General features: G+C 45.3%; 1 protein-coding gene across 5 annotated transcripts in view; it reads left to right on the top strand.

Moving 5' to 3' along the window:
- The first annotated feature begins 283 nt into the window (after positions 1–283).
- Positions 284–26,773, top strand: part of MOCS1 (molybdenum cofactor synthesis 1) — a 38,467-nt gene continuing 11,977 nt past the window's right edge. For 2 of the 5 annotated variants that reach the window (XM_005603877.4, XM_003363711.5), the window contains exons 1-3: positions 284–528; positions 14,433–14,559; positions 15,981–16,148. In XM_005603877.4, coding sequence (XP_005603934.2) covers positions 394–528; positions 14,433–14,559; positions 15,981–16,148 — 430 coding nt within the window. In that variant the 5' untranslated portion in view covers positions 284–393. The remainder of the gene's footprint in view (positions 529–14,432; positions 14,560–15,980; positions 16,149–26,773) is intronic. The other 3 variants (XM_005603879.4, XM_005603878.4, XM_070245546.1) reach the window with 2 other exon arrangements.

The raw sequence follows: 26,773 nt of genomic DNA, 5'->3' as shown, positions 1-26,773 counted from the left end.
TTTAAAATATTATTTATCTGGATAACCTACTTTTTTGGCACCCCTTAAATTTTGCACCCAAGGCAATGTGCCATTCACCTGCCTACAGTACTTGGTGCCAATCACACCACGACCTGAGTCTGGCATCAGAGCAGCCAGACAAGTCTGGAAGAAAAGACCTGGGCTCTCTTGGTGAGTTTTAGCTTCTGCTTTCCAAGCCCTACGGTTACCGGTCCAGGAAAGGAGCGGAGGGCGGGGACTACAGCCCCCAGAAGGCCGCGCGGCGCCCTCGCCGATTGGCTGCGTGGGTCCCGCCCCGGCCCCGCCCCTGCCGCGGTGACCCAGGGCAGCGAGTCCCGGCTAGCGCGTTTCAAGCCGGCTACCCCGTGGAGTCTCGCCGGGCAGGCAGGCTTCATGGCGGCGGCGGCGGCGGCGCGGCCCGTGTCCCGGATGCTGCGGAGAGTCCTGAGGTCCACTGTCCGGAGCTGCAGCTCGGGGGCTCCGGTGACACTGCCTCACCCCGGAGAGCCCTCCCAGCCAGCCACAGAGGTGAGCCTGCCCGCGTCCCCACCTTCCCCAGGAGGGGGTGGCCTTGTAAACTGCCCCTTATTCCGGAAGCGCCCGGGCCCATCCGGTGCCTCTGGGACGGAGCTCTGGGTGCTTAATTGGGGGTGGCTAGAGGAGTGGAATGATGTGCTCTAGACAGACTGCCCTGTCTCACCAGATACCCCAACGCGGGGGTGGGGGGGAGCTCTCCTTGGGGTCTCGCTTAAAAACCTTCCTGCCCGCCCAGCCGTGACACCCCTTTCCAAGTCTGAGTGACCACCAGAGATTGGGGAGCAGGTGGGTAGGACTTTGGGGTCCAATAAAATACTAGTACCCCTCCCAGCCCTGCCTCCCACCCAGCCTCTTCCTTAAACATTTTGCTCCCCCATCCCCCGAGGGGAGGTTGTCTGTGTGTGATCAGGTGTTCTTGTGACGCCCTGCTTCATACAGTGACACCCGCCTAAAAATGTCACCTTAGTGCCACCAATAGTTGTCACTTCTGTAGTCACAGGGCTCTGTGACTTGTCCGTTGATTTTGTGTTTCCTCTTTATTTCCCTTAGGAGCGTTTAGCCTCATTTTAGAGCAGAACAGAGCAGGACCTGGACTTTTCCAGGTTAGGGATTCCACTATCTCTTTAGGGTTGGGGTAGCCCCTCAGTCCTTGACAACACCCCTCAGAGTGATTCCTATCATAACAAGTTTTAAGTTCTTTTGCCCATGTAGTCAGGGAATAATTTTGGGAGAAGCATCTCTCTTAATTTGGCGAAACCTCTTTTTTTTCTTTTTCTTTCTTTTTTTTTTGTGAGGAAGATTGGCCCTGAGATAACATCTGTTGCCAATCTTCCTCTTTTTGCTTGAGGAAGATTGTTGCTGAGCTAACATCTGTGCCCATCTTCCTCTGTTTTATGTGGGATACTACCACAGCATGGCTTGACAAGTGGTTCTAGGTCTGCGCCCGGGATCCAAACCTGCAAACCCCCGTCCACCAAAGCTGAGTGCACTAGGCCACCACTGGGCAAGCCTCCAAAACCTCTTTTCTAGACCAATCTGCTCATTCTTTTCCCATCTCTTACCACAGGCTTCATGTCCTGGGATTCATCAGATCATGCTCCCTCCCCCACGTACCTCACCGTTGCTCAACGAGGGGGTGGGCCTCAGCCTAACTTGCTTGTCCCAAATCTGACCCCCTCTGGGATCCTCAGCTAAGCAGACCCCACTGCTAGAAAGTGGAGTAGTTTTCCAGTATCCTTGAACTCTGAACTTCGTAGAGGGAAGAATAGGAAAGCAAAGACTGCTGAGATCTTGAAAGCTTTCAGGAAGAGGGAAGTTTCTTCTCCCTCCCGCCCTAGTTTATTTTGTACCTTTCGAGTGTGGACCTGTGCTAAGTGCTTTAGTCCTGACAGGAAACCGTGTGCAGTCAGAGGAGTCTGTATTTCAGGTCGGGCGGGGGGGGGGGGTGGGGGGGCGGCTCGTCGAAGTTAACCTCCCTGGAGTCCCAGAGCTGTAAAGAAAGGGAGCAGAAACTCTAGCACCTTTCCTCCTGCTGCTTCCCTGTGGGGAGATCAAGGGGAGGGGCCGCCCCTCTCTCTCCTTTCTGCTGTGCGGGGAGGGACAATTAGCAGCTGAGAACATGGACTCTGCAGCAGAAGGCCTGGATTTGAATGCACCCTGCCACTTCTTCGCTGTGTGAACTTCAAGTCCCTTCACCTCTCCGTGCCGCAGTCTTCTTATCTGTGAAATGGGAATAATAGTGTCTACTTCATAGGGGGGTTACAGGGATCAAGAGTTAACGTATGTTAATGTGTGTGCTTAGAACAAAGCCTGGCACATGTAAGTGCTGTGTTGTGTATACGTTTGTTGTAATTTACATTATCCTTGCCACCATTGGCACATGCTGTGTCCCATTAGTCCCTTCTCACCTGGACGCTCAGGTTAGTCATTCTGTCATCTCTCTGGTCACAGACCTCCCATCCTGGATGTTCCCCACTAGGGTTATCCTCAGCAGACAGGTTGCTCCTTGACTGTTGGGTGCTCCCCACCTTCTAGGTATTTCTCCCACGGTCCTTAACATGGTGCTCTGCAGGCAATGGAGTCAGCAGATATTTTTGACTGTTGAACCCCAGCTAGTGAGGGGGCATGTGGAATGGTAGAGCGCTGGCCTGGGAGCCCCAAGTTTCTACCCTTGCTCTGCCTCCGGTTTCTCCTGGCTCCTGGGGCTGTTGCTTCCCCTCTCTTCATGTCATCGAAACCAGAGGGTGGACCAGCCCTTCTTTACGCTGTGGAGGAGGGCACAGCATATCTTTAAGAGAATCTCAGAGGTGAAACAAGTGTGGACATATGTACGTTCAGCCTTCCACGGAGCTTGCAGTTGGCAGGAGCAGGGGTGGGGGCATGTGGAACCTCTGTCCCCCCTTCCCTTCCTGCAGGGTACCTATCCCCACACACCCCACAGGGCCCTGGGCGTCTGTTTTGGGATGGGAGGTGCTTGGAGAGACAGGGAAAAGCCACTGGGTGTTATCTGTGTATTAGGGTGTAGGTGTGAGAGAGACGTGAAGTGTGGAATGGGAGCTGGCTGTGAGGACCGCGGAAAAGGAGGCCTTGGGCTTCCCTGAAGGACAGGTCCAGCAGCTTCTAGAGGTGGAAAGGGGAGGCAGTGGTGTGTGGCTAAGTGGGGAGGTGGATAGGGGAGACCCAGCCACCTGCCTTGGGGCTGGGGGCGGCCTGGGCAGTCTTCTCTGCAGGGCTTACTCCAGTCCAGAAGCACAGCCTTCCTTCTTCCTCTCGGGCTCCATGCTTTGTCCGGGCAACAGGGGGGTTGGCCTCAGGTCCTGGGCGTGCTGCCTTGGGGAGAGGCAGGGGACAGGGTGACTCTGTAAGGCAAAGGCACCCAGCTGTTCAGGGGGCCTAGAAAGAACAAATGTTGGAGGGAGGGTCATGCAGGAAGGAACCTGGGGGTAGGAGGTGGTGGGAGGGGACAGCAGGGCCCAGCCTGGGGCAGTGACACACGGAGGGAATGAAGACCTTTCAGGAGGTTAGCTTGACTCCAGTCCTGCCAGCGCCTCAAAATCTGCTTCAGTGACGTGGCTGTCTGGGCCAGGAGCCAGAGGTGTGGAGACCTCACCCTTAAGGTGGGCGTGGAGGGAGAGGGGACAACTAGACCTGGGCTGGAGCTTCGCTAGGTCCTCTCACTTGATAGAGATTAATTTTGAGGCACCCTGGTGTACAGCTTCCCAAATAGCAGGTAAACCAGGACCACTGATACTTGACTTTGAAATGTGCTCTTTTTCTCCTGAATAACCCTGCCACTCTGTCTACACTCTAGAGTTATTTGGGGGCTGGCCCTTAGCATTCAAATCAAATGCCCAGGCTTAGAGACTAACTCAAGAAGGTTCTTTGAGGGCAGCATCCTTCCCTTAACTATCTCCTTTGTACCACCCCCCTCCACCCCAATGTGCGTGGGGTAGGTAGATAAGATGTAACCAGTTGGATATGGTAGGTTGCCTCGTGCCTGGTTACTAGCATTAGTATCTGTGGTCCTGGGGGAGCCCAGACCCCGTTTGTCCTGCTTTGGATAATGTGACAGCAGGTCTGAAACCCCAGCCTTGGGCCATCTGCCATTAAGTAGGGTTGGAAGGCCTTGCAGAAGTGGGGAAGCTGACAAGAGTGAGAAAACTAGTCCCAGCACACACAGCTGGTGCTCCTCCATGAAGATTTGTGTAATGAATGAATAGATGGAAGTAGGAAATATATTCAAACGGCAGCGGTCACTATTGAATATCTCCTAGGCACCAGGAACTCCTCCAGTTGATTTAGGTGGGATTATTATCCACATTTTATGGATGAGGAAACTAAGGTTTAAAGAATTTAAGCAACTAAACCCTACAGCTAGTTAGTAACACAGCCAGGCTTGTAATTCAAGTTTACCTACTCCCAAAGCCGGTGCTCAGAACCTCAACAAGTCTCCCTGGATTAAAATAGCTCCTGATCCTGGTATGGCTGGGTCAGTGGTTCTCAGCCTGGGCTGCGAGTAAAAAGCTGAGGCACTTAGAAGCAGCCAAAAACAAGGGCAGGGCCCCATCCCAGAGCAGTTGAGTCAGAATCTTCAGGGTGGGGCTCTGGCATCAGTGCCTCTTAGAAGCTCTCCGGATGATTGAAATGTGCAGCCGGAGTTGAGAACCCATGTAGCAGGCTGAGCCATTTTGACAGTAGAGACCAGCCTGGAGATGAACGATGACCCCAGAATAACTGGGCTTGGCACACACTGCTTTTCCCTTTGGACTAGGGACCAACCTATTTGTTTATTGACATGGTGGTTCTACACTTGCTAGGACATCCTGTGCAGACTCGGTACTGAGTCAGGCAGGAGGGCACACAGAGGGGGAACAGCCTGGCCCAGGCCCGGGCCCTGGGAATGTGAGCAGCTAAGGCGTCCTACCATTTCTGACATGTCCCATCCCGGGATGAAGGGCATCGCTGTCTACCCTGCCTGGTAATTCCCTCTGGGTGCCGGGCTCCTTTGGCATGTGCTGTATTTGTTTCCTTCAAGGGGTTTAAAGGGAAGAGGAAAAAATTGATGAAAGAAAGCAGGACATGCAGTGTCAGAGGAGAGAAGAGGTAGGGCTGAGGCTTGTTAATATCAAGCTGAGGAGTCTGCAGGCCTGCCAGGGTGAGAGAGTGGGAGTGTGTGTGGGTGCAGGAGGCTGCATCAGGTGCTGGTGGGCAGTACAGAGTCTAGATGAAGCTGGATAAGATCACGCCGTGTTTTAAAAGTATAATCTGGCCCGCCTCTCCCCGCCCTCTGCCTCATTCCACTCTGGATTGCCCCATTCCACTGCCTGCTCTCCGGTTTCTGCTGAGTCATACTCCTTGCTCCTCTCAGTTGCTCCCAATTCCTAGATTTATTTTGGCTCCTTTCTCTCCCATCTCCCCAAGTATGTTATGATTAGGGTGAGGGGGGCATCTTGGCAAGTGGGGAGGTGGGATCTAGGGTGACTAACAAATTACCGAATTGTGAATAGCTGTTGATGGAGAAGAGCAACTCTGCTGTAAATCCGGATTCCCGGGTATCGGATCTCCTGGACTCTGGTGGTCGATGGGCCTCTTGACTCTGGAGTGTCCCCTGCCCCACCCCCAAGGGTACCAGTGGAAAGGCAGTAGGCGAGCAGGGAGGGAGGAAGTGACTGTTATGATTATAGTCTGCCATAATCAGTCTAGAGAAGTGACTGCTGCTTACTTCTTCTGGGACTGTGAGCAGGGTTTCTCGGAGGACGTGGGAAACTGGTCTTGAGGTCGGCAGTGAGGTCACTTTTATGGACCCAGGAGAATCATAGAAGCAGCCTGCACGTGCAGTCTTATCCCTTCTGTCTCCTGAGTCCTTCAGTGGCCCTTGATGCTGGCTGTACATTAGAATCACCTGGAGAGATTAAAAACGTGCCCAGATAACTGAATTTGGTTGGTCTCCAATGGAATTTTTGTCTTAAGCTTCTCAAATGGCTCTAAGGCACTGCTAGGGCTGAGGAGCTCACTGAAGCAAATGTTTCTTCCTCCTGGGTGCAGGTGGACAGTTACCCTGGACCTCAGGAGGGCTTGAGGCCTTCTGCTTTTTTAGGTTACAAGATGATGATAATCCTGGATGTTTACCTACCAGCTTCTTGACTGCCCCCATCCCTTACCCATAGCACAAGAACCTTGTCCATAACTGCTGGAGGAGTTAGGCACCTTTCCTAGTATGTCAGGTCACACCTGGGCCAGAAACCTGGAGTTCTTTCCTCAAATCCAGAGCCCTGTCTGTAGACATGATTTTTTTTCTCTTTTTTTTTTTGTGAGGAAGATCGGTCCTGAGCTAACATCTGTTGCCAATCTTCCTCTTTTTGCTTGAGGAAGATTGTTGCTAAGCTAACATCTGTGCCAATCTTCCTCTATTTTGTATGTGGGATGCCTGCCACAGCATGGCCTGATGAGCAGTGTGTAGGACTGAACCCGTGAATCCCAGGCCTCTGAAGCTGAGCATGCGAACTTAACCACTATGCCACCGGGCCAGCCCCCATGATCGTGATTTCTTTGTTCTAAAGATTCTAGAGAAATGACTTCTCCTCACCCTCTGTGCTATCCTGTGTACCTTGTTGGGCTCACCCTGTGCAAATAGAGGAAAGAATTTAGAATTTAGAATCAGAAGACCTGAATTTGAATCCTGGTTCTGCCAAGGGTGTTCTTGGATCCCATCCGAGCCTTAGTTATAATAAGCCCTTACGGGTTAGGTGTGAGAATTAAACAGAGAACGTTCTTTGGAAACTTTAAGATGCTTTGCAAGTGTTACTTCTATGGAGCAATCATCCCGTCAGCATCTGTCATGATCCAGGGTTGTGCTTTCAAGGGGGAGAGAGGTCAGACTTGGAAAGGGTGGGGCTGGCTGCCTCCTGTCTCTCCCCAGGATGAGTGGGGGCCTTGCAGGGAGCCTCCAGCAATCTCCTCTGCCTTTGGCCCCAGACAGTGGGTGCATAATGCTTCCTTCGGGCAATGGGTAGGGTGAAGGATGAAGACTGGAGTAATCTCTGCATGGGATTAGTGGGTGGTCCTCCTGGCCCCTCCATTCTGCCTTCCTGGGGCTGGTGGTCTCATTCCTTCTGCAGGTCTCCCTGGTTGTGCTGTCCTTGCCCACAGGCCTTCTGCATGAGGTGGGACCTCCCCATGGATATACCTCCCCAGCCAGGTGTAGCCCTCAGCTGTTCCTGATGGCTTGGCCTGTTGGACCCTCCCAGGCAGTGGGGAGGCTCCAAGGAGCCCAGCCAACAGAGAAGTAGTTATGCGGGAGGCAGCTTGTTGACACCCAGGCCCCACAGTTAGTAATTTTGCTTTGAGCTTGTTCTGTCTCCCATTGCAAAGGTAAGGAATGGGAGGCCTGGGTTGGAGAAGTGACTCACCATGTCCCAGCCAGTGCAGCTGCGGTGGCCCAGGCCCCCATCCGTCTCAGTTACCTGCTGCCTCTGATATCCAACCTGAAGTGAGTTCGCTCACCTGTTGTGCAGCAAGCCAATCTCTGACACTGGACGTAGTGGAAGAAAGTAGCACTTAATTATTGTTGCACAGCACTGAGCAAGCAGAAAGGGCAGCTAATGCTGAAATCCCAAACTCCCTGAAAGGCTAAAAGTAAGTGTTTTTACTTGGGGTTTTAGGTAGCGGAGGGGGAGCATATGGCCTTGCTGGTCAGAGCTTTTCTACCAGCTTGTGTTTGTCCTTGAGACTTCTTGCAGAGAGGAGGAGGCGGAGATAACAAATGCAGATGGATGTCCTTGGCCATTTGTCTCCATGGAGGATAGTGGATTCTGGAGCCAGGAAGCCAGGGAGTAAGCAGGGAAAGAGTGCTTTGGTTTTAACCCAACATATGCTGGGTTTAATGTAGGGAAACTGATATCAGGGATAGTATCAATTCCCTCCTATCCTATGTGCATCCCTCAAGCTTGAGGGATTTGGGGGCGGTGACTGATCTAGCTACTTCCTGCTGAATTGGGGCATAGGTTGTTTCATCTCATTGAATTGGTTTTTTAATAAGGGAGTGATGCATGAAGCTCCCAAAGTTAGGCCTGTATTGTGAGTAACCAGGTATTTAATAAGAAGCTTTTCTAGAGAAACGAAGAGAAAAACAAGGTTAACATTTGGAGCAAATTATAAACCAGTTCCTAAGCCCAGGGAGCAGCCAATCAAGATTCCTAGAAGTCAAGGTAGAAGCATCTTTTGTAGTTTGAAATGTCTCTGATGGTGCCATTGGGCACTCAGGTAGCTTCTTGAGAGGCTTACACAGCAGCAGACATGAACCTTTCTTAAGTTTATATTAAGTCCTCCAGCTTCACTTTGCAAGGATTCAGGAAAAAAAAAGGCAGATTTAGTTTTCAATGATTGTGAATGTAAATGATGGAAAAGAACTGCAAATGTTAGTTTGGAGGTTTCTAGCCAGAAAACTTTCAGGAGAGTAGAAGAATTCAGGATCCAGTCCAGTTAACAGATATAAAACAAAACTTCAGACAATTAACAGAACTAGAATCCAATGTCCATGAATGTGTACTATAGTTTTTATTGAAACATATTTTTTTCTTTCTCTAAATTACCTTCAATTTTATTAAACGTAGCCAAATTAAGACTAACTAGTTTGCAAAATAAGTCATTTTAATAAATTTGGCATAATTATTTACGTAAGTACAGCAAGAGTAGTAATCGATTATATAGGCTCTTTTAAATCTTCTTTTCTGGAACTCTCTATGGGGAATCTCAGGTTGAACTTCAGAGGCCTCTCAAGGTCAAGAAAGCCAAGCCAAGGACTTGTCATCAGATTCTGCCTACAGTACCTGCAGATTTGAGTGACTTCCTCTCTTTGTGACCTTCCCCAAAATATTGAGCTTCCTTACACCTGCCAAAGGGAGTGACATTCTTTACTCAACCTTACCAGGTTACTGGGAACCATAAGGAAGGTACCAGGCCCATATTTTCAAGTCGCTTTATTCCAGGAAGTCAACCTTCATTCCTCAAAAGCTGTCTGATCATATCCGAGCCTGTATGTTTTTCTCAAATATGATGTTCCAGTCAAAGCCTTGGTGTTATAACCAGTGTTGCCCATTGTGTCCTGTTATAAGAAGAAAAGATTCTTATGGGACTTATGCAAATAACCACATTACCATGAGAATAAGAATACTCATCAGGAGTTTTTAGATTTTGGAGGGCTTAGACAGGCAGGAAAAAAAATGCTTCAATTTTGTTTACAAATTGCTGTAAATCATAGTTCCTTGAGAGAATAAAGAAAAAGGTTTTCTTAAATCTGGAAAGAAACAAAACATCAAAAGTCAGCAATATCTTAAGTAAAAATCCATAAAAAATTATAATTAGGGGCCAGCCCCATGGCCCAGTGGTTAAGTTTGTGTGCTCTGCTTTGGTGGCCCAGGGTTTTGCCGGTTCGAATCCTGGGCATGGACGTGGCACCGCTCATCAAGCCACGCTGAGGCAGCATTCCCCATGCCACAACTAGAAGGATCCATGTCAAAAATACACAACTGTGTACCCCGGGGCTTTGGGGAGAAAAAGGAAAAATAAAATCTTAAAAAAAAGAATACAGCCTTCATTGAGAGCTGCCTTTTAAAAATTATAATCATCCTTATCAGTTTATTCAGTCCTGTGTAATTAGTTCTTGATCTTAATTTTCTGTCAGCAGTTTTATGAAGTCATTAGTTTTTCTGTTAGAGTTCTAAAATTTTTTATCCAGCTCAGTTTTATAATCTGAAAGTTTATCAGAAACCTGTACTCTAGAGTAGGGACCAGAGTCCTTTCCATGAATTTCTCTGAAGCTGAAACATATTTGCAAAAACATCAGAGTAAAACAACTATTTGTAAATAAGAAAACGTTCAAAAATGGTAATTGACAAACACACTTGACTGTTCTTGTGACATATAATACTTTGAGATAATAACCAGACTCATGGCTGACAATCAGAACAGATTAGAATTTTAGATAATTTTTTAAATACTTATATCAATAACACTCATTAACATAATACCATTTAAGAAAGTTTGATGGTCTTTTTTTTGAGCAAGATTAGCCCTGAGCTAACATATGCTGCCAATCCTCCTCTTTTTGCTGAGGAAGACTGGCCCTGAGCTAACATCCGTGCCTATCTTCCTCCACTTTATATGTGGGATGCCTGCCACAGCATGGCGTCCCAAACAGTGCCTTGTCTGCACCCGGGATCCGAACAGGCAAACCCTGGGCCACTGAAGTGGAACGTGTGCACTTAACGGCTGCACCACCGGGCCAGCCCTGAGAAAGTTTATTATTACTTATTTGACAATGCTTCTCATATTTAGCATACCAAATAAGCCTAATTAGTTTAATATTTTTTTCTTAGAAGAAGAGAGCAAATCTCTCTGAGAAGTCTCAGTGGCCCTCTGAAAATCCCCAGGGAAACTCTTCCAGGTCAAAATAAAGCTTTTATTCAGGACTTGAATATTTGTGTGTCGGGGAGCTCGTGAAAAATATTTAAAGGCAAAGAAAATAATTTTTTAACCTTTTTATTAAGAACAGACTAAAAGTTTAAGAAGAGTATCTTTTTAAGAGAGAGGCGGCTAGATTTTACTTTTGCATCAGTTTACTCTTGATATTGAAACTTATTTACTTAATAAATTTATTTCAGTCTCAGCCAATTTGACCAGACATAAAACTCTTCAGGGCTTTTCTTTCAGAAACCTTTGGTTACCTATCTTTTAGACTCAAAATTTGTCCCAGTACTTTAGGACAAATTATCTTTCTTAACTCAAGAAACAAAAATATTTCCATTCTTTATACCTGTTTTTTACTGAAAACATACATTTTACTTTTTTTGTACACAGACCTTTTAGAAATGTGTGTTTTCTCATAGAAAGTTCCTCAGAATACATAAAACATGTTTATCAATAAACCTAAGCACTTTTCAGTTTCTTTGACATAAGAAACCAAAGGCAGACAAATCTATGCTTAGTAGTTAACCTTTAATATTTTATCTTATGTGGAAGTGACCTAGATACCCAATAAACTGTTATTATTTAACTTAGTAAAGCTATAAAGTTTGTTTCCAAAAAGATTTTGGAAGCTGTTTTTTTAAGTATGCAGACTATAAAACATAATTATTGTACTTAAAAACTCTTACCCAGTTTTAACAATTATGTTTAAATTATTCTTAAAGACTTCATTGACATTAAAGCAGTTAACTGTCATTTTAAATTGTTTTAAATACATACACCATAATACATAGAATTATTTTTAAAAAGTTTTTCCAAAAACTTTTATCCTTTTACATTTATTTAGTTTACCTGTCTTTAGCAATTATATTTAGATCATCTACAAAAATCTCATGAAACATCAAACAAAATTAGCTATTATACTGAGTTATTAGTTTTGCTGATAAATTTTGTAACAGAGATAGCATGAGCTCCTTTGACCAGTAAACCCAGGCTGTACGTCTCCATCATATCCAGTGCTGATAACTCTGAGGACATGTCTATTTTAAAACCAGCAAACTTAAACAGGATCTCATGTACCAAAGATCAATTTATATCATGTTAAATAACTGTCTTTGAGAAGTTTTGACATATTAATCAAAGACTGCATTTTATTATGAGAGATTTTGAATCCTCTCTTTTCTGAAACAGAGGTTTCCCAGAACGGCCATTGCAATTTTAAGGTATCTCAAAAGTTTACTTATTTTTATTTGCTTAATTTTAGATCAGGAATTTTGGAGGAGGTGAAGTGAAGCTCAGCAAGAGAGGAGAGAGAAGCAGCAGATTTGGCTTCAGCTGCTGGCATGTTTAATTATTATTACTATTTTTTTAAGAGGCAGTAAAGTATTCCTGATTTTATTTAGAAGGCTCAAAAGATTAAAGTAGGCTTCCCGTTGTTGTAGCTGGCTTTTTCCAATTGTATGTGTAAATACACCAGTTTAGGTAAACTGAAACTGCCCCATTTAAGTATATCAATTTTTACAAAACTTTTATCTTAATTTTTCTACTCTTATACCCCTAATTATAACTTACATTAGAATTCTATTAACAAGTGTTGGTGTTACAATACTGTGTAGGGGAAGCATTCCCAGTTAGACATAACGTCTATTCCAAAAAAATCATCCAGGGAAAGTTGACATAACCTCTTCATATAATATTAGCTTAAACACTTTAATTTTTATAGTCTTGTTAACCTGAGCAGCCTAACTGTTGCCCCAAACAATTGTTGGTCAGGTTTTTTTTTTTGAGATTTCTGCTTTCTGACCTTTTAAAATTTTTCAAACTGGGGTGAATAGAACAGGTTTGTCTGATGTCCTTTAATGTTGGGGGGCTAATAAGGGGGTCCCTTTAGCCCATCCAACCTTAGGCAGTGTTTTATTAAAACCTTTGTTTTATTTTCTTTATATTTGTTCTATTTATCCCATTTTTCTTTCTAATAACTAGCTAAAGATTTTCATCCTGTTGAGATGAGTCCCATGACTATTCCTTTTCTAATTTCTCTTTGTTAACTTAATGTTTTCATTAGCATCTGTAAGACCATGAGAAGAAGCTGAGACCCCCAAGTTTGATTAAGTTCTTAAGACTAGTTATTGTATTTTCCTTTTAATTTAGTTTTTTTTATAGATACCAATAAAACAGCTGTTTATCATGAGAGCTCTCTAAAAAGTTTCCCAACTTAAGGATCTGTTGTTTAGCCCTTTTTTCCTCCCGAGACTAAAGAATATTGTGGCCACGTGGTGTTACAAAAGAAAATCATCCCCATTTAGACATTGGCTTATAACTATAGGTCAACCAGTCAGTCAAAGTTTGTTCCAAGGGCCTCTCAGGTGGAATAGATGTGGCACCTCCCATGTTAATACTTTTAAAAGGAAAGACAGACAAACAGCAACAAATACCAAACAAGTACACTTTCCCCAAAACCCTCAGGCACAAATGGAAGCCAAAACGAAGACCAAAACCAAAACCAAAACCCAAAGTGCTTCCAGTCCCAGCTTAGTCCGTGTCCTGCCCTCAGGGGGCGCCCAACAAATGAAGATCCGCCATGCAGATCTTCCCAGATGGGCGAGGACAAGGGACCTTGGGGTGCACACTGGGGGACTTGCCAAAATCTGGCCAGGGCGTTGTGACTTCAAAACACGTGGAGCCCAGAGGACTGCTACGTACCCATTATTTTCAGCTGGTCCTGTTGGAAAAGGTTAACACAAAGACAAAACCAAAAACTCCCAGCTACTTACAAGAGACATCTTCCTAAGTCCTGAGCCTAGTTTCCTCCACCACCAAAGCAAAAGTGCTGTGGGCCAATGACGTCTGGTTGGCAGCCAGTCACTTGGGGCTGTCCCTGAGACAAGGGGCTCGGGGCTGCAGGACAGCTTCCAAGAGAGGCCTTTAGCCAGAGGCCAGTATGCCACAGGCGAGACGTCCACTTGGGACATTGTCCCATCTGGATGGCCAAATTGATATGGAACCTGAAATGAGTTCACTCACTTGTTGTGCAGCAAGCCAATCTCTGACACTGGACGTAGTGGAAGAAAGTAGGAATTTTATTTTTGCACAGCGATGAGCAAGGAGAAAGGGCAGCTAACGCTGAAATCCCAAACTCCCTGAAAAGCTTAAAGGAAGGGTTTTTATTTGGGGTTTTAGGTAGGGGAGAGGGAGCATATGGCCTTGCTGGTCAGAGCTTTTCCACCAGCCTGTTTGGCCTTGAGACTACTTGCAGAGAGGAGGAGGAGGAGACAACGAATCCAGGTGGTTATCCTTGGCCATTTGTCTCCATGGTGGATAGTGGATTCTGGAGCCAGGGAGTAAGCAGGGAAAGAGTGCTTTGGTTTTAACCCCGCATATGCTGGGTTTAATGTGGGGGAACCGATATCAGGTCTGGTATCACTTCCCTCCTCCTTTCTGGACATGATTGCCAATTGGCCTGGTTGCCAGGTGCAGAGTGGCATGTTCACTCACAGTGGCCTGTATAAGAGATATTGGAGATGTTTGTCCCTGGACAGGCTTCCTTGGGGGGAGGGAGAACAGTAGGATGGTGACAGGGGAAGAGGTGGGGCTGGAGCGGGGTGTTACTGCCCTTTCCTCTGCCTTGCTGCCTAGCAGGCAGCTATGTCCCTACAGAGGTCCTGAGCCCTGGGGCTGAGTGTTGGGGGTTTTGAGGGCAGGTCCTTCCCTCCAGGCCTGTTTCCCAGTCTGTCAATGAGAGGGAGAATCCCAGCTCCCCCTGGACGTGGAGCCTACATGGATGGAAAAGTTGGAAGTGCTGTACTGATGTCAGAGATGGGGGAGGGGCATTTGACAGGAGGAGGACTGTGTCCCCAGGTGGACTCTCCTTGCTCCTCTCCCCCAGCCTGGGAGCAGAGGCCCACGTTTCCTCCCTGTCCCTGGCCCTGCAGGAGCTGTCCAGGCGGAGGCAGTTCCTGAGGGAGCATGTGGCCCCCTTCTCCGCCTTCCTCACCGACAGCTTCGGCCGGCGACACAGCTACCTGCGGATCTCCCTCACCGAGAAGTGCAACCTGCGATGTGAGTTGGCTTCCTGGGCCCTGTCTGGGCTCCTGTCCTTGTCCCTCTGCTGAAGCGGCATCTGAAATCTCCCCACACCCAGGCATTCTTCGTAACCCTCCCAATTCCTCTTTCTCGAAAGTCTCCACCCGCCCTTCTTCCTTGCTTGCCAGACGGGGTTCAGGGGCAAGACAGGGTAAAGGTTGAGCTTTCTGGTCCTGAAAGCTGGGTTCCACTTGGAATTGGATTTAAAAACAGAACTGCTGTTGGATTTGGGATTAAGATTAGCCCTGGATCCCTCACTCTTCAGGGCTCTCTCTCCCTCCTGTTTCCCTGCAGTTCCCACAGTTCAGGACGTGGCCCGGGTGGGCGTGGGGTGCTGGACACTCTCAACATGTGAGGTACACAGCAGTGCCGTGGCCAGCACCCCAGACTCATGACAGAAGTTGTCTGGGGCCAGGCTGACAGAATGCTCGTTTCGTAATCCCATGTGGAGGGCTGTGGGGCGTATCCACTGCTGGGGGACTTCCAAAATTTATTTGCTCCTACCCCCTCCTTCCTTCCTCCCTTCCTTCCTTCTGCTGTAGCTCACAATAAGAAATATATTTACTTTGAGGCCCACTAAATACATGTGTTTGTGTATAGTAAATGTTTAACAAACAATACTTACTGCCTGCAGTACTATGATGTTCTGATATTTTGACCTACTCTGGTCTGTCTTAAAAGACCAATTCTGGACCATTCACTAATTTGACTAAGTGGCCCTCTAACAGATCTTGGCCCACTCCTTTGTGACGTTGTACCACAGGAAGTGATGGTAGGGGCTGGTGCCCCCTCCGCTGCCAGGGCTCGTCTCATTTACCCCGTTCTGCCACCTCACCCAGAGCAAGTAGTCCCTCAGTTTTTGCTAACCTGAAATAGACAGGCTGGATATGAGAACACTTGTAGCTACAGAGGAGGGCAGCTTTACCAGGCCAAAGAGTACTTCCCAGCCTCGTTCGCCTCATGACACACACGCAGAGGGGTAACTGTTGGCCAAAACCAGGTGAAATAAAGGAGGATCAGCGATGCCAGAAGGAATGGGCCCGTTTAGCCAGCCCTCGCTCTGAGGGAGTCAGCGACCTAGCATGCCCCTACCTCAAGCCGGGCTCTGCTTTCAGCCTAGTTCGTCATCTTTAACCCATGCCCTCAGCTTCCCCACAGAGGCATATTAAGGCCAGATGGGGAGAGGCTGTTAACATTTTGTAGATGAGAAAGGTGAGACCCAGGGAGAATCTGGCTCAGGGTTTGTTCCACCTCAGATTTGGCGAGGTCTCTCTCCACTGTCCAAACGGGGTTCAGGAGAAACTTCTAGCCTGGGGGGGAGTGTTAGGGACTGGAAACATCACAGGCCTGACTGCTGTAGTCATTTCCTGCCTTCACATCCTCTCCCTTCCGGTCAGGTCAGTACTGCATGCCCGAGGAAGGTGTCCCACTGACCCCCAAGGCTAAGCTGCTGACCACAGAGGAGATTCTGACCCTTGCACGGCTCTTTGTGAAGGAAGGCGTAGACAAGATCCGGCTCACCGGTGGAGAGCCACTCATCCGGCCGGACGTGGTGGACATTGTGGGTGAGTTTGACGGAAGTTGTCACCACTTCTCCCAGCTCCTGCCTCATCCCGCTGGACTCCAGTATTAACATCACAGCTAACATTCATCTAGAGCCTTATGCTCACTCAGTCCTACCACCTCCTGAGACAGGTGCCATTATTATTCCTGTTTTGTTAAGAAATGAGGCACAGAGAAGTTCAATAACTTGCCCAAGGTCACAAAGCCAGTAAGTGCCAGAGCCCAGTGGCTTGGCATCACATTTAGACCAAAGTCCTCACCAGGGCCTGGAGGTCCACGTGGTCTGGCTCCTCCTGACCTCCTCAACCTCCCGCCTGTCCCCCTGCCTCCCATCCTCCCCCCCTCCCTCCCCACTCTCCAATCACACTGCCTACCGGGCCCTTCACTGGGAGCACGGGGCCCACTGCCTGCCTCGTTCAGGTCTCTGCTCCATGTCTTCTCCTTGGGGAGGCCTCCTTGACCACTCCATTTAAGGTACGTCCCCACATACACACTCCAGCCACTCTCTGTCCCAGGATTTGGCAGCCTACAGCCCACAGGCCTAGTCTGGGCCATCACCTGTTTTTGTGTGGCCTGCAAGCTAAGCATAGGTTTATATTTCTAAACAGTTGGAAAAAAATGGGAAGAATAACATTTTGTGACACATGAAAATTAAATGAAATCCTAAATTCGCTGTCCATTAATAAAGTTTTATTGGCACATAGCCACACCCACTCATTTACATATTGCCCTTGGCTGCTTTTGCAGAGTTGAATAGTTGCAACAAAGACCGTATGGTCACCAGCAAAACCAAAAATATTTACCGTCTGGGCTTTTGCAGAAAAAGTGTGGCGACTCCTACTCTATTCCCTTTTCCTACCATGTTTTTCTTCATAGCCTTTGTCTCATCCTGACGTCATGTTGTTTGGTCGTGTTGATTTTTGCTTTGTATTGTCTGTCTCCTCCATTAACTAGTGTGAAAGCTCACAGGGAGCCGGCCAGGTTTTGTTCACAGCTGTGTTCCCAGTACCTGGGAACATGCCTAACACATAGTTGTTGCTCACTGATATTTGTGGGATGAATGAAGAGTGGTCCAAAGTACCATCTCTGAAGTATGACACCTGCCTGTGAGTCTCAGCTGGGCCACTTACTAGTAGCATACTTTTGGGCAACTTTTAAATCCATCCTAAGCCTCCAGGCAGACAGAGTACTTACTTTATAGGGTTGACCTGGCGAGGTGATGAAAAGGGAATACCCAGCACGTGGCAAGTGCTCCATGAGGGGCGGCCCCTCGAGCCTCTTGTCATGTACTGATTCTAAGCCCCAAGGTCAGGCAGAGAGAGACCTTTGCTTATGTAATTATAAATGATGAAATCAGAGGAAAATAAGACTCCATGTTCTGGATTGCTTAGCCCCAGCCCCATCCCTGCTGCTCTGGGTGGGATCTCCCAACCCTTACTTAGCTCTTGGCCTCATTTGCTGGTTCAGTGAATGTTCTCTGGAGTGCCACGTTATGTGCCTGCACTGTGCTGGGGACGTGAAGGTGACTGAGCTGCAAGCCCTGTGGTCAAGGACCCACAGCCTATTGGCAGAAGCAGCCACTGGAGCTAGCCATCTAAGGAGCCAGGTGCTGTGGGAGCCGTAAGGAGGGGCTCAGGGACCCCTGACAGGCCTCTCCTTCCTCCTTCCCCCTGGCCAGCTCTCTCCAGCCCCGACTAGTCACTTGACCTGGGATCCTGCCATCATTCCTGGGCTGGACAGGCTGGCCCAGGGGAGCTGACAGGCAGGCTAGATTCCAGGAAGGGGCTGAACCTGCTGAACTCAGCTGGCCGCCAGGCCCAGCCCCCTTGTTCAGGCCACTTCCTCTGCCCCCTGGCACGCGTTCCACCTTAAATCTCTATGCTCCTTGCCAGCGCCTGTGGGAGAGCAGAAGGGGTGGGGATCACTGCCGGTCAGAGAGGGATGACTGAGCACAGACCTGAGGACACAGAGCTCTCCACCAAAGCCGCCAACATGCGTAACGGGAAGAATGTGAGCCAGGAGTGTTGGCAGCCCTGTTCCTACTCTGCCACTGCCTGGCCTTGTGAACTTGTGCAGGTGCCTTCCCCACCCTGGGCCTCAGTTTCCTCATCTGTACGTCAGCCACTTCAGGGGCCTTTCGTGCTGTGATGGTCCATGGTGATTGGTCCTGGCTGACATCATGGGGTGGGCAAAGGTTGGTCAGTATACAGATGCTAGCTAAGACAAGGCCCTGGCTGCAGTAACCTGCTTCAGAGGATTTACCTCCTGCCTCCAAGGATGTGGGTAACAGACTGCCCTCTCCCTCTCCCCCCGTCCTAAGTGCTCCCAAACAAATGGCGTCTGCACTGCCTTGAATTCCTGTGGTGCTGTGCTTGCTAACGCTGATGTCTCAGGCTAGCTCTGTTGATTTCCCCAGAGGTATTTCTTAGAGCAAAACCACCCTGAAGGGCAGGGCAGGGGGTGCTAGTGGGGAAGAGAGGAGGGAACAGCAGTCAGAGCTGGGATACTCACAAACACTTGTCCCCACCCTCCCAGGTGAGAGTTTCGAGGGACCCCACCCACGGGCAGAGTGAAAGGGTTGCAGGTTTCTCTGAGCCTGCTGTCCTGATCGCTTTGGCCCCTGCCTGAAGCCTGTCAGCCTTGGGCCTGGTGCTGCAGACCCCCGTGGGAGGGATTCAGCCATCAGCTCTCTGTCTGCACTCACCTGTGATCCCCTCTGCCAACCCTTGGGCTCTCCAGCACTCCTCCAACCCGGCCCCTGTGTGCACAAGTTCCTCTGCCCCTCCTTTTCAGCTGAGATGAGGTTAGGGCAGCGCTGTCGGAGAGAACTTCCCCAGATGGTGGAAGTGTTCTCTATCTGTGTTGTCTGATACAGTAGCCATGTGTAGCCTTGAGCATTTCTTGACATGCGGCTAGTGTGACCCAGGAACTGAATTTGTAACTTTATTACATTTTAATTAATTTAAATAGCCACACACGGCTAGCAGCTGCCATGTTAGGTAGTGAAAGTTTGAGATTTTTCCATAAGAAATATGAATAAAAGGGAACTAAACTCACAAGCCATAGGATAGCGTTGGAGTAGTTTGCAGAGCGCTTGTTTTGGATCCTGACTTCAAGAGTGACCTGCCGCCGTCAGGCAGGCTCCCTGAGCGTCAGAATCACGCAGTCCTGTGGCCTTTTCCTTTGTTGTTGTCCCCGTTCCTCTCTTCCTTCCCTTATGTTGAAGAAATAGGGAGCATCTAGATCTCACAGCTTAAAGCCCATGAGAGGCTTGATGCAATGGGGAGCCATTGAGTATTTTTGAAAAGGGCTGAAGTTTTCTGTTTTATTTTTGGTGGACTCTAGTTACCTAGAATTAGATTAAGTCGTAATCCTCGGTTCATGAGATTGTCTCATCATTGGTCTATGCATGGCCCGTTTTACTTTATTCATACCAATTCATTTATATGTTTTAATAATATGATTTCCTAAGGCAACCCTCTACCTCATCGATTTTGTTTTTGGAAGAATAAGAACACGGGCAATAACTTTTAACCACCTCTGTGGACTTCCCTCCCTGTGTGGACTTCCCTCTCTGTGTACCTCTGCCTCTGAGGGAAACCCTCCTAAATTTTGCATTTATCACTCCCTTGCTTTTTAAAGCTGAGATAGCATGTTTGTGCACTTTATAAGAGTCGTGCTGTGTGTATTCATTCAGGGCTCACTCATTTGATGCAAGTGAAGTTCATACATGTCATCTTGAGTCATAATTCATTCTTTTTCTCTGCAATCTACTGTGCCATTATATGAATATACCACACTTTCTTCTATTAGTGAGCATTTGGGTTGTTTTTAGTGTTTTGATAATCAGAAAGAGTGCTGCTTTAAACATGTGTATCCTCGTTCACGTATCCTGGAGTACAGTTTCTCTGGGAGTGGAATTGCTGAGTTGTAGGACATGTGAATGTTTAACTTGGGAAAACAAGTTAGCGTTATCTTTCTGTGGTTGTGCCGATTTACACCCTCACCGGCTGCACATAAGAGAGCCTTTGAACCACATCCTCCCCAACGCTCAGCAATCTCATTCTGGATTTCTGCCAGTGGGACGGGTGTAAAACGGTGTTTTATTGTGGCCTTGATTTGAGATCAGGCATCTTGTCATAGGTTTATTAACCATATATATTTCTTTTTCTGTGTAGTACTGGATTGTGTCGTTTGCCCGTTTTTCTATTTGGTTATTTGTCCTTTCATATTGGTTTGGTAAAAGTTCTTTATGTATGTTGCAAATGTCTTCTGCCAGTTTGAAAACACAAGCCACACGTTGCGTAACAATTCTTTTGACCGATAGTAGTTCTTAAATTTGTCAATTTTGTCTTTTTATGGTTAGTGCTTTTTATAGCTTGTTAATGAAACGTCTCACCCAAGGGCAGAACAACTACCTATGTTTCTACTAAAAAAAATTAAAGTTTTGCTTTTTGCATTTAAGTCCTAGTTAATCTGTGGGTGATTTTTGGGAATCCCATTTCATTTTTTCTATATGGAAAATCATTTTTTCTAGTTCATTTTATTGAATAGTCCCGACTTGCTCCACAAACCTAGCACGTGTGCATTAGTCTGTTTTGGGTTCCGTTCTGTTTTGCTGGTCAGTTTGTTGATCTTTATGCCAATATCATACAGTCTTACCCACTGTCTCTTCATAGTAAGTCCCTTATCTGGTAGGGCAAATCCTTTTTTCCTGTGCCTTTGGTGTCATATCCAAGAAATCACTGCTAAATGCAATGTTGTGAAGTTTTTGTCCTATAATTTCTTCCAAGGCTTTAATTGTTTTAGGACTTACGTTTAGGTCCTTGATCCATTTTGCGTTAATTTTTGTGTATGATGTTACGTAAGGGTCCAACCTCACTCTTTCGCATGTGGATGTCCAGTTTCCCCAGCACCATTTGTTGAAAAGACCATCCTTTCCTGCATCGAATGGTCTTGGCACCCTTGTCAAAAGGCATTTGACCAAATACATGAAGGTTTATTTCTGGGTTCTCTATTTTATTCCATCGGTCTATATGTCTGTCTTTATGCCAGTACTTCTGGGTTATTATGAATAGTCTTCCCCTCTCTGTTTCTTGTAAGTACACTCTCTGTCTTTTCAGATAATAACAAACTTTACCAAGGTATTCAATCACCCATAATTCCCATAATTCTTATAGCATCTCCTGAAATTATTTCTTATTTGAGTATTTCCTCTAAAAGTTTTTCCAATGTGGGTCTAATAGTTAGTCTGATTTCAATGTTGAATCTAATTAAATCTGGCATGCCAGGTAGTTTTTATAATGTTTTAAAGTAGTGGTTTTATAATGTTACTTGAATGCGTACAAAACTGGAGGTTCCAGGTTCGTTCCTTCCTTGAGATGAGACGATCACTGTGTGGTCTTCTTGGAGCCAGAATGGCTGCCGGGAGAGTCTAACGTTAGTCTGGGTCTTGCTGTCAGTAGTTCCTTTTCTCTGGAAGTTATTACAATGTTTTCTTTGTATCTAATTTTCTTAAATTTTACTATAATATGTCTAGAATAGGCTTTTCCTCATTTGTCCTGTTGAGATTCAGTAAAGTTTTCCTTTCAGTACTAAGCCATTTGTTTTAAATTTGGGGAAAATTTTCTCCATTATTTCTTCAGATATTTCCTTCTCTCCATTTCACTTTTTTCCTGGGACTCTATTCTCTGAATGTTGGCCCTTCTACTTATAGCCTCCACGGGTCTTAAATTATATTTTGATTTCTTACTGTCCTCTTTTTCCTGGGGGAGCCCTTTAATCTTTCCTCCTAACCCACCAATTTCTCCTTCTGTGTCCATATTACTGTTTATCTTATTTCTTGTGTTCTTTATTTTGCAATTGTTTTTACCTACTATTTCTCCTTGTTCTTTTTTATGTGAAAATTTTTGTTTTATATTGTTAATATCCTTCATTTCTTTTACTGTATCATATTTATCTTACATTCTTGATCTGTCTGTTTTAATTTTTCTTCTGTTGGTATATATTTCACAGGTTTTTTTTTTTGAGAGGGGTGATGGACGTTAGTTGTACTTCTCAAGTGTCTCCTTAGTTTTTAGCTGGTAAGTTTGTTCCTCTGAAGATGTTAGCTTTTTCTGTTTGGCATTGTTTAATGGCAAAAGGTTGAAGGCCAGATCTTAGTCTTTGATAGACCAAGGGAGCTTGAGATTCCAGAATATGAGTTATTCACTCATGTTTGTAATCTCCCCATGAAATGACCAGCCTTGCTGTGTAAGACTGTACAGGTTGTGCACTGCACAACTCCAGGAGACACTCTTCATTGAGAATGTGAGGAGAACGGTACCTCTTGGAGTTATATACTGTGACTGCTGCAGGTTCCCACCTTCAAACCCTCAGGGAGAAGGCAGTCACCCTTGATTTTAACCCACAGTCCTGGGGCTTTGGAGGGGGAGAGACAAGGGAGGAGTGCCTGGGGCTGGTCAGTCCCCCCCCCCCCCCCCCCCCCACCGTTCTCCTCAACTCCTCTTCTGGCAGGGCTTTCACAGCTTCCCTGAGTTTTCCTCCAGTGGATTCCTGAGCTAGTTCTCTGGGGCTGATGCCACCGATTTCTTCGGTGAGGGGACAAGTAATGACTGTTCTGAGGGTGGCAGTGGGTGACAGCAAGAATAGAGCTTGAACTGCCTTGCCTTCCTTGAACTGCTCCATCCTCTGCCAGTTGCCTTCACCCCCAGGCTGCAAACCCCTCCCCCAAGCGATTTCAGAGTCCATCTGCCCATGAGTTTCTCAAGATTTTCTTTTTTTAAGGTTCCTGGATTCTGTGTTTCTCCAGGGTTGGTTTGGCACAGGGAGCCAACAACTACTGGTAATTTTCCATGTTAAGAAATCCCCAGAGTAAAGCTCTTGTCTTTCCTTTTAAAACAACAACTTTTGCTTATAAACTTTCATCTACTTATTACAAAAGTAATACATGTTTATTTCAGATAAGCAGAAAGAATATCACTACTGCCCAATAGTAACTGCTGTCAACATTTTGGCTTGGTGACCCACTGTCTTTTTTTCTTTGCATCTAGTTTTTAACTACTGTTTTTAACTGCCCTTCCAACTTAATATAGCATGTGCATTTCCCAACATCCTACCACATTTACAGAGTCACTTTCTGTTGTGTAATATTTTATCATCCAGAGAAAGCATAATTTAGCCAGATTTTAATTGTTGGCTATCTGGATGATTTCCCTCTTCCTTTTTTTATGTGTTGCTCTCTAACAAACATCTTGTCGATAAATATTGTTCACATCCATGATTATTTCCTTAGGTTAAATTATTAGAAGTCAAATTTCAGGTCAAAGGCTTTATAAAGTTCCACATACAGTCAGCCCTCCATTTCCACAGATTCCACATGAATGAATTCCACCAGCCACAGATTGAAAAGCCTACGATGGTTGCATCTGTACTCAACCTGTACAGACTTTTTTCTCTTGTCATTATTTCCTAAAAAATACAGTATAACAACTGTTTACTGTTTATATTTACATTGTATTAGGTATTATGAGTAATCTAGAGATGATTTAAAGTATGTGGGAGGATGTGCATAGGTTATGTGCAAATACTACGCCTTTTTTATAAGGGACTTGAGCTTCCACAAATTTTAGCATCCACAGGGGATCCTAGAACCAATCCCCCATGGTGATTGAGGGATGACCGTATAACCCTCTCCAGGTCCAGAACTTAGCTCCAGAAACGTTATATGATGTTAGTTTACACCACGAGCATGTGCATTTGCGCACACCCCTACCTAAACTGGGTGTTAATTTTGTGATCTTCAGCCTTTCTCTCAGTCCAGCTTCGCTGAGGCACTTGACTGATTTCTGCTCTCATGCGGAGCTGAGCTGATTCTTGGCCAAGATTCAGGCATTCAAGTAGTTTGAAATAAATTTTATCTCTGGATAAGTAAATATAAAAATCACCTATAATCCTACTGATCAAAGATAACCACTGTGGACATTCTGCCACAATATCTTTTCTCTAGATTTTATTGGATTTAAATGTGACTTGGTGGGTTTCTTTCAGTCTCATTCCTTTGTTCTTTTGTATGCAGTTCTGCGAGAATGCCTGTGCTCAGTATTCAGCTTGCTCGTTTACTCTTGATATGTGTCCATTCTGCTTTTCCATCGAGTTTTTTCTTTCTACAACTATATATATATTTTATTTTCATGAGTTGTAGTTAGTTCATTTTCTCATTTTCAGGATGTCATGTTTATCCCCCTGTGGATAACTCTGACTTTTTTTATTGAGATATAATTGACATATAACATGAGTTTCAGGTGTACAACATAATGATTCGAATGATTGCTGCAATAATCCTCACACATAGTTATAATAGTTTTTCTTGTGATGAGAACTTTTAAAGTCTACTCTTTTAGAAACTTGCAAATATACAATACAGTATTATTAACTGTAGTCACCATGCTGTCCATACATCCCCATGACTTACTTATTTTATAACTGGACATTTGTACCTTTTGATCCCCTTCAAACACATTTGGCCCACCCCATACACTCCACCTCTGGCAACCACCAATCTGTTCTCTGTATCTATGAGTTCAGTTTCGTTTTGTTTTTCTGGATTTTTTTTTTTTTTAGATTCCACATATAAGTGAGATCGTATATTTCTCTGTCTGACTCACTTTACTTAGTATAATGCCCTCAAAGTCCATTCATACTGTTTCAAATGGCAAGATTTCATTCTTCTTTATGGCTGAATAATATTCCATTGTGTATGCATATCGTGTTTTCTTTATCCATTCGTCCATAGATGGACATTTAGATTGCTCCAGGTCTTGGCCACTGTAAATAGTGCTGCAGTGAACATGGAGGTGCACAGGGCTTTTTTGAGTTAGTGTTTTGGTTTTCTTCTAATAAATACTTAGAAGTGGAAATGCTGGATCTCATGATAGTTCTATTTTTAATTTTTTGAGGAACCTTCAGACTGTTTTCCATAGTGGCTACACCAATTTGCATTCCCACTATCAGTGTACAAGAGTTCCCTTTTCTCCACATCCTCACCAACAGTTGTTATATCTTCTCTTTTTGATGATAACCATTCTAACAGGCGTGAGGTGATACCTCACTGTGATTTTGATTTGCATTTCCCTGATGATTAGTGATGTTGAGCATCATTTTATGTACCTGTGGGCTGTGTGTCTTCTTTAGAAAAATGTCTATTCAGATCCTCCACCGATTTTTTAATTGGATTGTTAACTTTTTTGCGATTGTATGAGTTCTTTATATATTTTGGGTATTAACCCCTTATGAGATACATGATTTGCAAATATTTTATCCCATTTGCTAGGTTGTCTTTTTGTTGATGATTTCCTTTGATGTGCAGAAGTTTTATGGTTTGATGTAGTCGCATTTGTCTATTTTTGCTTTTGGTGCCTTTGCCTTTCGTGTCAAATCCAAAAAATCATCGCCAAGACAAATGTCATGGAGCTACCATCTAGGTTTTCCTCTAGGAGTTTTATGGTTTCGGATCAAGTCTGTAATCCATTTTGAGTTAATTTTTGTTTATGGTTAATAGAGTGGTCCAGTTTCATTCTTTTGCGTGTGGCTGTCCAGTTTTCCTAACACCATTTATTGAAAAGACTTTCCTTTCCCCATTGTATATTATTGGCTCCTTTGTTGTAAATTAATTGACCATATAGACATAGGTTTATTTCTGGGCTTTCTATTCTGTTCTGTTGATCTGTGTGTCTGTTTTTATTACAGTACCATACTGTTTTGATTACTATAGTTTTATAATATAATTTGAAATCTGGGAGCATACCTTCAGCTTTGTTCCTCTTTCATGAGATTGCCCTAGCTATTTGGGATCTTTTGTGGTTCCATACGAATTTTAGGATTATTCTATTTTCGTGAAAAATGCCGTTGGAATTTTGATAGAGATTGCATTGAATCTGTGGCTTCTTCAATTTCTTTCATCAATGTCTTATAGTTTACAGTGTACAAGTCTTTCACCTGCCTGGCTAAATTGATTCCTGGTATTTTATTCTTTTTGACATAATTGTAAATGAGATTGTTTTCTTAATTTCTCTTTCTGATAGTTTGTTATTAGTGTATGTAAATGCAACAGATTTTTTTATATTGATTTTGTATCCTACAACTTTACTGAATTTGTTTATCAGTTCTAACAGTTTTTTGGGGTCTTTAGGATTTTCTATATATAATCTGCAAATAGTGACAGTTTTACTTCTTCCTTTCTGATTTGGATGACTTTTATTTCTTTTTCTTGTGTAATTGCTCTGGCAAAAATTTCCAATACTATGTTGAATAAAAGTGGGGAGAGTGGGCAATCTTGTCTTGTTCCTGATCTTACAGGAAAAAGTCAGCTTTTCACCACTGGGTATGATGTTAGCTGTGGGCTTGTCATATATGGCGTTTATTATGTCGAGGAGCATTCCTTCTATGCCCACTTCGTTGAGAGTTTTTATCATGAATCGATGTTGAATTTTGTCAAACCTTTTCCTACCTCTATTGAGATGATTGTATGACTTAAAAGCCTTTATTTTGTTAATGTGGTGTCACATTGATCTTGTGGATGGTGAACCATTCTTGCATCCCTGGAATAAATCTCACTTGATCAGAGTGT

This window comes from Equus caballus, chromosome 20 (assembly GCF_041296265.1).
Source record: "Equus caballus isolate H_3958 breed thoroughbred chromosome 20, TB-T2T, whole genome shotgun sequence".
Lineage (NCBI taxonomy): Eukaryota > Metazoa > Chordata > Mammalia > Perissodactyla > Equidae > Equus > Equus caballus.
The sequence above is the reverse complement of the archived record's forward strand: the minus strand, read 5'-3'. Positions and strand labels throughout refer to the sequence as shown.